Source organism: Pinus tabuliformis, chromosome 1_1 (assembly GCF_031772625.1).
Source record: "Pinus tabuliformis cultivar Carrire ecotype Pingquan chromosome 1_1, CPIR1, whole genome shotgun sequence".
Classification (NCBI taxonomy): Eukaryota; Viridiplantae; Streptophyta; class Pinopsida; order Pinales; family Pinaceae; genus Pinus; species Pinus tabuliformis.
Window position 1 is genome coordinate 567,319,693 of NC_142297.1, and position 14,746 is coordinate 567,334,438.

General features: G+C 32.9%; 1 protein-coding gene across 1 annotated transcript; it reads right to left on the reverse strand.

Annotated features, from left to right (window-relative positions):
• Positions 1-1,139: 1,139 nt before the first annotated feature.
• On the reverse strand, positions 1,140-13,086 carry LOC149214437 (TMV resistance protein N-like). The gene is made up of 4 exons (XM_089392305.1): positions 12,246-13,086; positions 11,010-12,120; positions 10,459-10,818; positions 1,140-3,111 (listed from the first exon to the last, which is right to left on the reverse strand). Exons 1-4 carry the CDS (start codon positions 13,070-13,072, stop codon positions 1,501-1,503), a joined length of 3,909 nt encoding a protein of 1,302 aa, XP_089248431.1. The 5' UTR covers positions 13,073-13,086; the 3' UTR covers positions 1,140-1,500.
• Positions 13,087-14,746: the final 1,660 nt, after the last annotated feature.

Sequence of the window (14,746 nt, forward strand, 5' to 3'; positions counted from 1 at the left end):
ATAAATTTGAATAGACAAATAATTAATTTATATAATAAATTTGATGAATTTGAGCTAACCATATTTAAATAGAAAAACATTATTAACAAATACTAGGGAAAAAACATTCCATTAGTAAATTGATTATTTAAATGAACTTATAAACCAAAAACACTATTAACAAAGACTAGGGAAAAAACATCGCATTAGTAAATTGATTATTTATATTAACTTATAAACCACAAACCACTAGCAAATTTAAAATACTTAACAAATTAAATTAAAGTATCATATAAGAATTCTTGAAACCCCAAATCATTACATAGCAAATAGTGAAATTTTTTTAATTGCAAAAGAAAATTTGAATCAAAATCTATAATTTAATTTTGCTAACATTAAAAAAAAATAGTGGAAAGTTTCTCATTGCAAAAGAAAATTGTAATCCAGACCTATAATTTAATTTTTAAAAAACTAAACAAACCAGCAAAAAAATTAAATTAAAATATAATATAAAAAATCTTAAAACCCCAAATCATTACATAGAAAATAGTGAAAATTTTTCAATTGCAAAAGAAAGTTTGAATCAAAACCTATAATTTAATTCTATATGGGAGATCCCAAATCATTATATAGAAAATAGTGAAAAGTTTTTAATTGCAAAAAAAAATTGGAATCCAAATCTATAATTTAATTTTATAAAGATTAAACATATGAAAAGTTTCCAATTGCAAATAAATTTAAATCAAAACCTATAATTTAATTTTACATGTAAGATCCCGAATCATTATATAGAAAATAGTGAAAAGTTTCTAGTTGCAAAAGAAAATTAGAATCCAAACCTATAATTTAATTTACAAAACTTGCAATTGGAAACTTTCACATGTTTAATCCTTGTAAAATTAAAAATTTAATTTTACAAAGATTAAACATGTAAAAGTTTCCAATTGAAAAAAAAAGTTTGAATCAAAACCTATATTTTAATTTTACAAAGATTAAACATGTGAAAATTTTCAATTGCAAAAAAAAGTTAGAATGAAAATCTAAAATTTAATTCTACATGTGAGATCCCAAATTCTTATATAGATCTCAAATCCTTATATAGAAAATAGTGAAAAATTTCTAATTGAAAAAATCCAAACCTAAATTTAATTTTACAAAGATTAAACATGTAATGCGATGATTTATTATAATTTTTTTAATTTAGTTAGTTAATTATATCAGGTTAAACTTTTTTTCACAACTGAGAAAACATTAGGAAAAATGTTTAAGTTGACACCCCTCCATGTGCAGATTTCGAAGCTTTGCGGTAATATTCCTTAATGCACGACAAAAATGCAAGTTCAGTGATGTTAGTGATGTCGGCATTGCTCCAGCCTCCACTAGATTCTGACAATATGTGAAATCGAGCCGCTAAAGAACATACAGATTGGGAACTGTCTGTAAAATGTAGCTTGTTAAAGAAAAACATGCTGCTCATCCGGATCTCCCCGCCCTCTGCTTTCCATGATGCGAATAACCTTTTTAAAACTCGATTTTCACCCTGTGATTTGCCGCCTCAGCCAACGCCCGTATTGTCTCCATAGATTTATCTATCTCCAGCTCCTTCAGTGATATCAACGTTTCCAGACCTGGCAGCTCCTCTATTGATCCACAGCCAGAAATCTCCAGCCTTTCCAACTGTTCAAGGCCACTAAGACCCGTTATTCTCTTTAATGCACCACAATTCCTCAAGTACAGCCACTTCAGTGATGTCGGCAATGCTCCAACCTCCACTAGATTCTTACAACCCCTGAGATCGAGATGCTGAAGGACTGGGCAAACACCTTCACCAAATGATATTTCAGTTATTCTCGTCCTTTCCAGGGTTAAGCTGTTGAGTCTAGGCATACAGTTGTGAATAGAAGAGTCCGACAATCTGCGGGCTCCTTGAACCTCTTCCACACTGGCAAATGGCACCACACTAATCGGGAAATCATCTAAATGCAAATATTCAAGATTTTTCAGCTCAGCCAGACCTGGCAGCTCCTCTACTTCTGTACAGTAAATCATGTCCAGATATCGAAGCTCTTTAAGGTCACGAAGCCCCGTAATATTCCTTAATGCACGGCACCCCCACAATGTCAGTGATGTTAGTGATGTAGGCAATGCTCCAACCTTCACTAGATGCCAACACTCCGTGAGATGGAGCCGTTCAAGGGCTGGGCAAACACCTCCACCAAATGAGATTTCAGTTATTTTTGTCCTCGATAGGTCCAAGGATTTAAGTCGAAGCATGCAATTGTCCGCACTGGCAAATCGAACTTCACTAATCGGAGAACCAAATAGTGAAAAGGATGTCAACTGTTTCAACTGGCCAGCGAAGTCGAGAAAATTATCCAATTTCCCGACGCAAAGTGTCAATTGCTTCAAGTTCTTTAGCTTACCGAATGAATGCGGCAAGGTTTCCAACACAGTGCCAGAGAAAGACAGAATTTCCAAGTTGCCCAGGTCTCCAATGGTACTCGGCAATTCTTTTAAATTGGAATTATCCAAAATTAGTTCTTTGAGGTACTGCTGATGTGTGACTTGGTGGGGCAATTCTTCAAGTTTGCGACAACCCCTAAAATTCAACCGTATGAGCGTGCCGATATTCCCAAATATTTCGCCAGAGAGAGTCAAGTCGCAGCAGCCACTCAACTTGAGATATTTGAGTCGAATTAAGTTCATGAAGGACTCTGGCAGCGTTTTCAAGCCCATGCATTTCGACAGGTCCATATGTTGGAGCTCCCTTAAATCTCCAAGGGAAGGCGGCAACATTTGCAAACCCTCGCACCCAGACAGGTTCATATGTTGGAGCTGAGTTAAATTACCAAGGGAAGACGGCAGCATTTGCAAATACTCGCTGTCAGACAGGTCAAGATGCAGGAGGCTTTTCAAGTTCCCAAAAGACTCTGACAACTGGTTCATCTTGTCGTTTCGGGCCCTGAGTTTTAAGTATTTCAATGAGCGAAGATAAAAGAATCCCTCGGGCAATGTTCCTTTGAAGTCGTGCAGTTCAATTTTTTCCAGGTACTTCGACAACCCTATGGACTCTGGTAGCTGCCAAAGTTCCGTATTAATATTCAACTCCCTCAACTGAAGAGGAGGTTGCGCCTGCAATTAACGTTGAAATTAAAATGATTATTTAAACAGTAAACTGCTACTAAAAATTTATATAGCTAATAAAAACAGATAAAAATAATTAAAAAATATTCTTATATACCTCTCAAACTACCAAGATTTTTAAAATCATTATATGATTTAAATATATATATTCAACTCCCTCAACTCAAACTAAACCTTGAAATTAAAATGGTTATCTAAATTGCTACTAAAAATTTATATAGCTAATAAAAATGGATAAAAATAATTAAAAAATATCCTATATATATCTCAAATTACTGAGATTTTTAAAATCATTAAAACTAATTAAATTATAAATTTAGTTTAAATCAATATGGTTAATTATAACAAAATTAATATATGATTTAAATATATAATTATTATAAATTTAATAATAAATTCCACAGGGATAGATACTAGTCCCCCAAACAGCTAGAGCTCACTCCAAATTTTCAGAAGACTGGGTTAGGGATGGTAACATATATATATATATATATATAGTTAGGGATGGTAACATATATATATATATATATAGTTGTTTGAAAGTAGTATTATGCAAATTAAAATCTCAAATAATTTGAAAAGCTGTTGAGTACATTTCATTATTAGCCACTAGACATGAGCTTTAGGAGAGCTAATTGTAACTACTTTAAATTTGCAATAAGGTCAATGAACAATCTATGAAGAAGAACTGTCTTTATATTAATCTTTTTCCTCGTATTTCTTGTTAATGATGACTATTTTAAACACAAAAGGCATTCCATTTTCAATAGGTTTTGCAAAATTTTATAGCTGTGTTGAAAACCACAATAAAATAATTTGATTTTCTAATCATATTAAATTCATATTTGAGATTAAGAAGGGGATTGAATATGAATTTATTTAAACATTTAGTACTCAATCCAATTCACAGCTAGTTGATTGTTTTCACAATGGTTGAGTTTGGGATGAAAGAAGCACTGAACTTCAAAACCCACATACAATATGTAAAAGCTGAGATGATCTTAAGAAAGAACAAGAAAAATAACCACAAGGATCATTGTATTTTCTGTTTTCTTGACATGAAGGGTGTTTTTTGCAATTTTACCATTGAAAATCTAATATCTAAATCAGTAGAAATCCAAAATGAAACCCATCATACAAAACCCATGTTTTGCGCTGCAACTTGTACAAAAAATTTAGATTCAATGCATTCCCCATGTTAAATCCATGTTTTGAGCTGCAACTTGTACAAAAAAATTAGATTCAATGCATTCCCCATGTTAAATCCATGTTTTGAGCTGCAACTTGTACAAAAAATTTAGATTCAATGCATTCCAAAAAAGATGAATGAGAAAAATAATCATATTGTTCAATCACCAATGTCCATGATTGTCAAAATTGAAGCTTTGTGCTTGGATTATCCATAAAACCTTCCCAAAACATCTCTGAAATCTAGCCAAAAAACCCTTGAAATCTGTCAAAAACATATTTGTTTGAAACATCTTGGAAATCTGTGCAAAACGTCTTGGAGAGGGTTACCATGTCCCCAAGTCCCCAATGGAATCTCCACCAGCTTGGGGGTGTTTCTAAGGGTCCAAAAGTCAAAAGTCCCAAAACCCGGGGACACAGGGTACATGAGTATTTTTGAGGGAGACAGATCCCTGTGCAACATAGACAAGTTATAAAGCAATTAAAAAATAATCTAATAATAAAAAAATGTGATTTATTTAATTAGAAAAAAAAAAAAAAAAAAAAATCGAATTAAAATGAAAAATAAAAATGAAAAATAATTTAATAACAAAAATAAGTAATTTATTTATTTAAAAAATAATTTAATAATAAAAATAAAAATGTGATTTATTTAATTAAAAAACAAGATTGAATTAAAATAAAAATTAAAAATTAAAAATATTTTAATAACAAAAATAAACCAATATTTTATTTAATTAAATTAAATATTTATAGACATGACCTTTATCACAAAAGCAAATCAAAGTTAAAAATATTTTTTAAATTAAAATGAAAAATCTTAAAAACATAAATAAGTTGAGAATCTCAAAACTTTTGTAATTAAAAAATATAAAAAACAGGTTGAGAATATCAAATATGAATTCTTTAACCAGTTTTCTCAAAGGGGAAAGATACTATCATTCTTGTAAAAAAAACATGATCATGATTATTGTAAAGGTCCACATTTGCAGAATTACAAAAACATTTTAGTTTGGAATAAAGGAAAGGAAATACTCAGAAGACACAGAGAGTCATAGTTTTAAAAAATGAAAAATGGTGTGGAATTGTAAAAGTGGAAAAAGAATATCCAAACAAATCATATATTTCATTGGAAAAAGAAGACCCAAACAACACATTTGGCTATAAATAACAAAAGAGGTTACTTTTAGGATGTTTGCTTGTTATTTTTCCCAAAAAAAAAACCATTTTCCCTGGTTGAGAGGAGATATCTCTTTATTCAGTTTTTTTGGATGAATAATGTTAATGGGTGACTTTAATGCAAAAACAACTAACAACCAATCTCTCTAGTTGAGCAATGAAAATAGAGAAGAAAACAATACCTTATGGTTGGAAGAGGGTGAAGGTCAATCATGAGAAAGAGATTCACAGGATGGAAATGGGGGTGTGGCACTTTTTCCGGCAAAATTACAGGGACTATGTAGTTTGTTTGGCATGGTTATTTGCAATGGAATGAAAGGGTGGCCCAACTTAAGGGGGTATCGCATGCAAACCTTACAATATTCAAAGTGTGGTAGATTAAGTAATACGCTTTTACTTGTTTGACATTAGGGATTGTCCTATTGAAATGAAATATGATCATGCATCCCTATTTGTTAAACTAGACTTTGCTCCTACTAGTCCACATAATAATCAAATTCCTAGCAATCAAAAGAAAGCTCTTTCCAAAGGTAAAGTCCTCATGAATCAAGGAAATAGGGAAACATTTAGTGTTGCTCGGTTATAGAGTATAGCATGGTGGACATGACAACCAAGGATGTGGCTGGTCATGTTCATAGTAATATGTTGATCCCAACAATCGACAAGGCCTTAAGTGCATGCAAAAGGCCTCATACCAGGAAGCGGCCTACAAGTACTTTTCCATCAAATCCATGGTATGATCAAGAATGCAAGGAAGCCAAAAGATTGCTAAAAGAGAAAACATTCAATAAAGAAAACTAAAAAACAAAAACCTAGTATAACCAAAAAAATGTAAGTGCAAGAAGAAATGAGTTAATCTCTCTTGGAAAACATAACCCCCTAGGATTTTGGAGAGAACTACAACAAAGGATAAAGCAAACTAAAAATAATATTACAAATCTTCAATGGTTAGGGTATGTGAGGCTTTTCTTTGAGCAAGTACATGAGAAAAGACACTCCTCCCATAGTGAACACATGAATGGAACTCTTCACAATGGATGATATCAAGTAAGGAATAAAGAATTTAGCAAGCAACAAAGTGGAGGACATAGATGGGCTTCAAGTTGGCTTTCCAAAATGCGGTGTCCATCTTCTTGCCACTCACATAAAAGGAGTTTTCAATGAGGTTATCCAAAACAAATTCCTGAGACAATGGACTATCGATATGGTCATTCTTCTCTTTAAGAATGGAGATATCAATAACCCTTATAACTATTACACTATTATGGTCAACCCCCTCAAGGGAAAGCTTTTTGGGAGCATGATAGAGAAAAGAATCAACAGCTTGGCACAAAATGAGAGAAAAAGGCCAAAAGGGAAAGTGGGTTTTGGACCTAGGTGCTCTCCCTTTCATCATTGTGTCACCCTTACTTTTTATAGATAAAATTTCTAACAAACAAGGTGAAACAACCTATTTCTTTTTATGGATAAATTTAGTGTTTGAAAAATTTAGGGCTGCCATATGGACCCAACACAATGAGAATAAAAAAGCATATCACATCAAAAAGTTTAACCCAACTTGTGACCCCGGTAAGAAGGCATATTTAGGGGCATCTATTAAAGGAAATGCAAGGTTGTTAGTTGCAAAGCTAAGGTTGGATCACATCACTTGAGACGTGAGGCTTGTAGGTGGATGATACCCAAAAAAGTTTGGGAAAAGAGAATTAGCATGTTTTACAATAATGGTGTGGTGGAGAAGAAATGACATTTTGTGATGGAATGTACAGCCTACAAGGATATCTGCATTTAGCATGAAAACAATTTAAAGGCAGACAACATACACCATCAACCAGATTGCTAACCTTTTAGTCAAAATCCATCGCAAAAAATCCAACATTGAAAGGAGTATGAAGATGAGCTAGAGTTGTTATTCTCTTGAAGATGAGCTAGAGTTGTTATTCTCTTGGTCCCTTGGGATTTTCAAACTCATGGATGTCATTAAAATCACTCAATCTCTCTCTTCAATTACTATATAATTACAATTGAAATAAATCTCAACTCTTTAACGCTTTATCCAATAATCTATCACTGAATATTACTTGATTACATTAAATAATTATCCAATTCTATCTTTAACATCCACATAATAAATACTTTACTATCTACATATCCATAATAATTAAAGAATTCGATTAAAATTCAAAACCCTACTACTATCAAGCTAAAAACCATATAGATGCCTATCAACCTCGCATGCTCGAACCACATACTCTTTATACCTACCCAAAACAAGTTATATTGCAATCAATTTGTCAAATCAAGTATGACTGTAATTTTGTAATTTTTAATAATTAATATATATATTTACTAGTTTTTAAATTGCTCAATAACAATAAAATATATATATATTCTAATTTTTAAATTAGCAATGACGATGAAATGCCTAATTTTATATGCATTTCTCATAATGAAAAAAATAATTAAAAAAATAAAAATTAATTAATTGATTAAATGAATTATCTCTACTCGATGTTATGTATATTTTTAAAATATACAATATTCCCAAGTGTATTCAACAGTGCGTCATTTAATGTTGACCCACATCACTTCCACATATAATGACACACCTTGTAAATCTTAATGAATAAGCAGTTGGTCATATTTTCCTGTCCGAGCCTTTATCTTATAAATAAATAGTAATGAATAAATTTTCAATTGTATTTTTTCATTCAATGTTTTTAAGAGAGGTAATTAATATTTCTAATTTTTTTGATTTATAAATATGGGGTAATATATGTTCATAGTTGGATTAACATATGTACATTATAAATATGGGGTAATATAGGTTTATAGTTGGATTAAAATATTTACATTATCTGGGGTGGATATATATTATTTTGTATATTAATGATTTGATAGTCTCATAAATAAGTTATTTATATACTACCTTGTATATTAATAACTTGATAATCTCATAAATAAGTTATTTATATACTACCTTGTATATTAATAACTTGATAGCCTCATAAATAAGCTATCCAGGGGTGGATATATACTACTCCGCTTATTAATGACTTGATAGTCTCATAAATAAGCCTCGCCCTCAAGAGACATGGTTCAAGAATCTATTTTTAGCTTTAGTCCAATTACTACTTAATGATTTGAAGAGGAAGTGGGGTAGTATATATCCACTGTTAGATCGAAACATGTACATTATCCAATCCAAAGGTGGATATATACTACCCCGCATATTAATGACTTGATAACCTCATAAATAAGCCTCACCCTCAAGAGACATGGTTCAAGAATCTATTTTTAGCCTAGTCCCATTACTACTTACTACTTAATGATTTGAAGTACTTAATGATGTGAAGAGGAAGTGGAGGACACTTTTAAAAGAATACTAATTTTCTTTTGGCTTTATTTATAAATTTTGTAGGAATTTTTTATGGATCATTATAGATTTTGATTATATAATACCCTAAATATTTGTTTTATAAGGAAAATGAGGGAATCCATTTAGGGTTTGCAAAATGACAAAATTATATTATCAAAATCCTAATATTTGTGGATTCTACCAAAATTACTTACTTGAGAAGGAGGAACGTTTGTTAACAAGTAGATTATTAGATAAATGTTAATTTGGATATTTAAATTACATATATTTATTTGTAAATCTATTTCAATTACTTAAAATCTATTTATTATTTCATAATAAGGTTTTGTGTTAATGAAATTGGAGTAAATTTTCACTCTTATCGAATGGTTTTAAAATATTTAAGAGTTCAAATTCAAATGAAATAAAATTGTAATCAATTACATACACAAATTAAATAACTAGAAATATATATATTTCACATTATCTTCATACTTAATTAGAAATTATGCCAATGAAATCCTTACAAAGTGCATACTTGTCTCGACACTATTAGTCTAACTCTAGCTTGGAAGTTGTACCAATGAAATCTTTGCAAAGTGCATACTTGACTCACCCTTATAGTATTTTAGCTAGTTAAGACATGGCATTATTCAACCTAAACTTTTCATAATATATACAAAGGTAATGAATAAGCTTCACCCTTATAGTATTTTAGCTGGTTACTTGGCATTATTCAACCTAAACTTTTCATAATGTAACCTAAACTTTTCATAATATATACAAAGGTAATGAACAAGTTTCCACTTTTAGATGGTTTTGGAGGTCTTTATATCAATTTAAATTAATCTAAATCTTAATGAGTGAATCAAAAACATCATATTTTTTATTTATTCAATATTTTTGAGACAAGGTTTTCGGCGCATCAAAATTCATTTGTCGACTTCAACAAGTGTGGTTCCAAACGCATGGACAAATGAATTTTGATGTCATTATCCCCAAAAACCTTGTCTCAAAAATTTGATATGGATTACAAAAGTCTCAATTCAATCATTACTCAATATTGATTAGAAAAGTTATAAATTCCTAAGTCTACCTTTTACCATGTAAAATATAATATATAGTTAATATATAACAATTTAACCATAACAAGAGTTATAACTCCCCATACTATCTTAAGTTGAAGTTTATGATTACTATATAACATAGATATAATAGATACTTCAAACCATAATTTATAATTATCTCGTAACATATTTTATACAATTAATATATAACAATTTAAGGATAAGAAAAATTATAATATTTTAAATTGGGAAAAAATTATATTTTAGATTAAAATTTATGATTTTTACGTAACATACTTTATATACAAAAGATTTTGGAATTTTTTTTAACTTATTTAAACAAAATAAAAATTTGAAAAAAATATAATATCTTGAATTAAAATTTATGATTTTATGTATGATAATTTATATACATGTGATTTTGGAAGTTTTTAACTTATTTAAACAAAATAAAAAAAAAAAAAACATTTGCTGCAGCATATTACACTTCTATTAAAATATTACACGACAACCCAGAAATAAACCACCAAAAAAAACTAAACGTACCGTATTTTCGAGCCACAAAGTTCCCAATACCGGTTTGCAGGTAAGAAAGTCCCAGTCTACCCCGACTCGGTTTCGCTCTACCACTTCTAAGACTCTTAGATCCTTTAATGGGATCCAGGAGGGTAGCGAGGACTCTGAATTATTTAAGAAAATCCAGCTATCTAGGGAGCCAGGTAAATACATCTCACAGCAAAGCCATACAAGTTTTGGCTGCCTCATCCTCTTGAATAAGCTTTCCAAACAATCAACCGGAGCTCTGAGCAGCTGCAACCCGTTCACATCAACATCGATGTGATTGCTCAACCCTCGAAGACTTTGGGACGATTCGGACATTTGTGCAACGATGCTTATTCCTCGCACCTAAATTGGTAAAGCAAAGTGAGTTAGAAACAACACTTGTATGCAATGACACGATTCTCTAAGCGTAAATTTGAACACTTCTATGCCCTCACACGATTCTCTAACAATGTGAGAACACAAAACTTCAAAGCGAAAAAAAAAATAAAAAAAATTGAGAACACAACATCATGTCTAGAGATTGAAACACCTACAGTTGATTGGGGCCGCACATTACGGAAACAGTTGTCTGTTGCGCCCCACATACGAAACCCACACCGAGGCCCTTTGTCCGCCAAATTTCTGCCCAGGTCTCTCAGGTGATCGTGAAGTTTTATACAGCCTTTACTGTCTATCTCCACAAGACATTTGTTTTGTAGAGTCTGAAGTCCCAAAGATCCTTCCCAGCCAGATCCGAACCATACTCTTATGGCTGTCTCTGCCTTTATTCCAATAAACAAACAGGCACTATCTATGAATATTTCCTTTTCCTGGTCCTCAAGACTGTCATAGCTAATCATAAGTGTATTGTGTATTTTCTGGGGAAGCGCTTGGTTTAAGGTTAGTTTGCGCAGCTGGGCTTCCCAAACCTCACGGCTTTCAAAGCGAAGTAGCGACCCAATCACTTTGAGAGATAATGGCAACCCGTTGCAAACATCCAAAAACCTTCCAACTAATTCTTTGTAACCCTCAGCAGGACGAGGGCGGTTAAAGGAATGCCAGCAAAAAAGCTGTTGAGAAAGGTCACAACCCAGGCCTGCCATATGGTAAATGGAGGACTCTTCTATCCCTGCATATTTACTAAGAACACTCTTATCACGAGACGTAACTAAAATTAGACTACTAGAAGGAAGGTTCTTCACGGGTGATAACAGTGCATCCAACTGGTCATTACTATCCACGTCATCTAAAATGACGAGAGATTGAGAACGGGAGCAATAATGCTCTAACTTGCCTATACCTTCAGGAATGTTGCGCATTTCCAAAGTCACTCCACTTAAGTCCTTACAGAGTTGACCTTGCAGGGAAGTTAAATTGTTTCTCACTGCAGAGTCCCTTACCTCAGCCAAAAAACAGCACCGCTCGTAATCTGATCTGTTTCTGTTAAAAAACTCTTTTACCAGGGTGGTTTTCCCCACCCCACCAGAACCCGTAATCAAAATAATGGGTGGCCCTCTGTTTTGCTGCTTCTCCGATAACACCATCCTTTCAAAGTTTTGTAGCTCTTCATCCAATCCAATTGGATGTGTTGCTACATGCAATGGTGCTAGTCTAGCCTTTTTCAGCACCTGTCGCACTACCTCGTCGACGAGCTTGCCTTCGTCACTGGTTATTGGCAAGAGAGTAAGAACTGCATTAGTATTTGAAGCTTTGCTTTGTTTATCAGTACAGTTATGCTTTGTTTATCAGTACAGTTATGCTAATACAGAGAATGAGAGAATAGTACTAACCCTTCACATTTCTCCAGCTCGTAACCGACTATTTGTGAAGCTTCAGCCAGTGCTTTCCTCCAAACCGCAATACTTGCCGGAGGGTATCTTTTGTTCTTTTCATGCATAGCAATTGCTTCAGGATACATCCCCTTTGCTCCGGCATCTGTCCATCGTAATTCAAAAGGTTTAACTTTGAAAAACACTGGAATGACGGTGGCGTTGGACCTCAACATGCTGACGAGTTCGTCAAGACACCATCTTGACTTTGCGTATCCAGGGGAGAAAATAGCGACTTGGACGGATGCGGTTGCTATAGCTCCTTCTATTTGAGGAACTATTTTTTCTCCGCGCTCCATTTCCGGCTGGTCGAGAAACACTTGCAATCCGTGGGAAAGAAGCCGTCGGTATAGATGGCTGGCGAAGTTATCTTTAACATCTTTGCCGTAATGATTTAAAAAAACATCATACCTGTAATAGCTAGGGGCAGATGCAGAGCTGGAAGTGGACGCGGAAGCGAGTGTGAGAGCCATTATTATTATGGATGCAACGATACACAGAATTAATATGATATGAAAGATGGAGGTGAAGGCGAAAGCCACTGTGAGAGCCATTATTGATAATATCATGTTACAGATGAAGGTGGAGGCGGAAGCGACTGTGAGAGCCATTATTATGAATGCAGTGCAGTGATCCACAGAGAAATAAGATGGCAGATTGACGAGTGACGATGAAGATGAAGGAAAACGCTGGGGCAGATTGACAAGTGAAATGCTATTCTCTTTCTCACTGATCAACAAATGGTCACCAATTAATTTATCTCTCGCTGATACAACAAATGTTAACATCCCATGTTATAAACTGTTCGCCTCTCTTATAAAGTCCGCCGACGGGGCGAGAGGTTGGGAGTGGATTTTAGTGTGTTTTTTTGAAATTTTTTGGTGAGATTTTGATGGAAATTTTTGAGGTGAAATTTTTATTTGTGATATTTAAATTAATTTTTGTTAATTGTATATAGATTTAGCATTTGAAAATTTGTAAGGTATTTGGATTTTGCAGAGATTATTTAGTTTGTGATTTCAATAATTTTTTGTCAACTCTTAAAGAAATTAGACAAAAAAATATTGGTAAAAATCCTATAGTCTAACAACGTTGTGGAGTTGCCAGGAAAGTTATGGAAATTCTAGTCATATTTAGAGAAAATCCGGCAAGGATTTTTGTAAATCCAAGTTATAGTTGTTAAACTTCAAAATTTTAGGTGTCCTAAACGTTTTTAATGGTGCTAAATTCATTTCCATTATCAAAAACACGTCTTTGAAATTTTTTTTACCCCTATTCAAGCCACTTTTGACCGTCCACCCAATTCCTCACAAAAATCCAAGTTATAATTGTTAAAATTCAAAATTTTAGCTGTCCTAAATGTTTTTGATGGTGGTGAATCCATTTCCACCATCAAAAACAAATTTTTGAAACTTTTTTAACCGTATTCCAACCACTTTTGACCGTCCAACAGATTCTTCCGCCTCGTTAGAAAACTCAGAAGACTCAGCTAAAAACAACTCGCTCTTGAAGTCAAAATGTCGGTGCTCATCATTTTCGATGAAGGTCCAGCGAATTGCGCAGGAGACGTATCTACGGGACGCGGCCTGCACTTCCGGCCCCACCTTGGTCACATGTATGTGTCACGTGGGGCTGCAACTCAATGCACTTCCGGCCCCACGTTGGTCGGCCACTTGCTAAAGCATTCCTTGAGTGAGTAGGTTACATGTGCGTATCACGTGGGACTGCAACTTAATGCACTTCAGGTCCCACCTTGGTCGGCCACTTGCTAAAGAATTCTTTGGGTGGGTTAACGTGGGACGCTTTGCTTAGGGTCGTCGGCTGCGGACTTTTAAAGACTATCAGTTTAAGTTTAATTTAATTTTAAATTTTAATTTTTTTTAATACCGTGATACAGTTTAATCCATTCATATCTGTGGGTAGGATAAGAATATAGTAATAAACTCTAAAATATAGTAATAATAATTAAATAACATCTTTTATATTTATTTATTTGAATAATATTTCTCTTATCTTTTGTTAACATCCAACCACGTAACGTTATCTTAATCACTATTTTTTTTAATGCTGTTCCATGACTTCCTTTTTTAAAGCATCCCAAGGATTTTGAAGTTTTGTATTTTCGTAACATTTTTCTATGTTGCTCACAGCTGTCTTGATGTTCATGTGTGTGGCTTTTAATTGTTATTGTTTTGGTAATGAATATAATAATAATGAAGCACCCAATTGAATAAATTATGAATTCAAAGTTAATGCTCACATAGGCTCTCACATTACATGTGGTTTCTTATGTCTTATGATACTGCATTTGATTATGTTCATGATGTTGATTATATATAGAGACTTCTCATGATTTTAATAGGACTAAAAATAAATAAATAAATAAATATATATATATTAATTATACTATATTATTGTAAAAATAGTATTCTTATCCTTCGTGAAGATTCTTGTTATTTCTC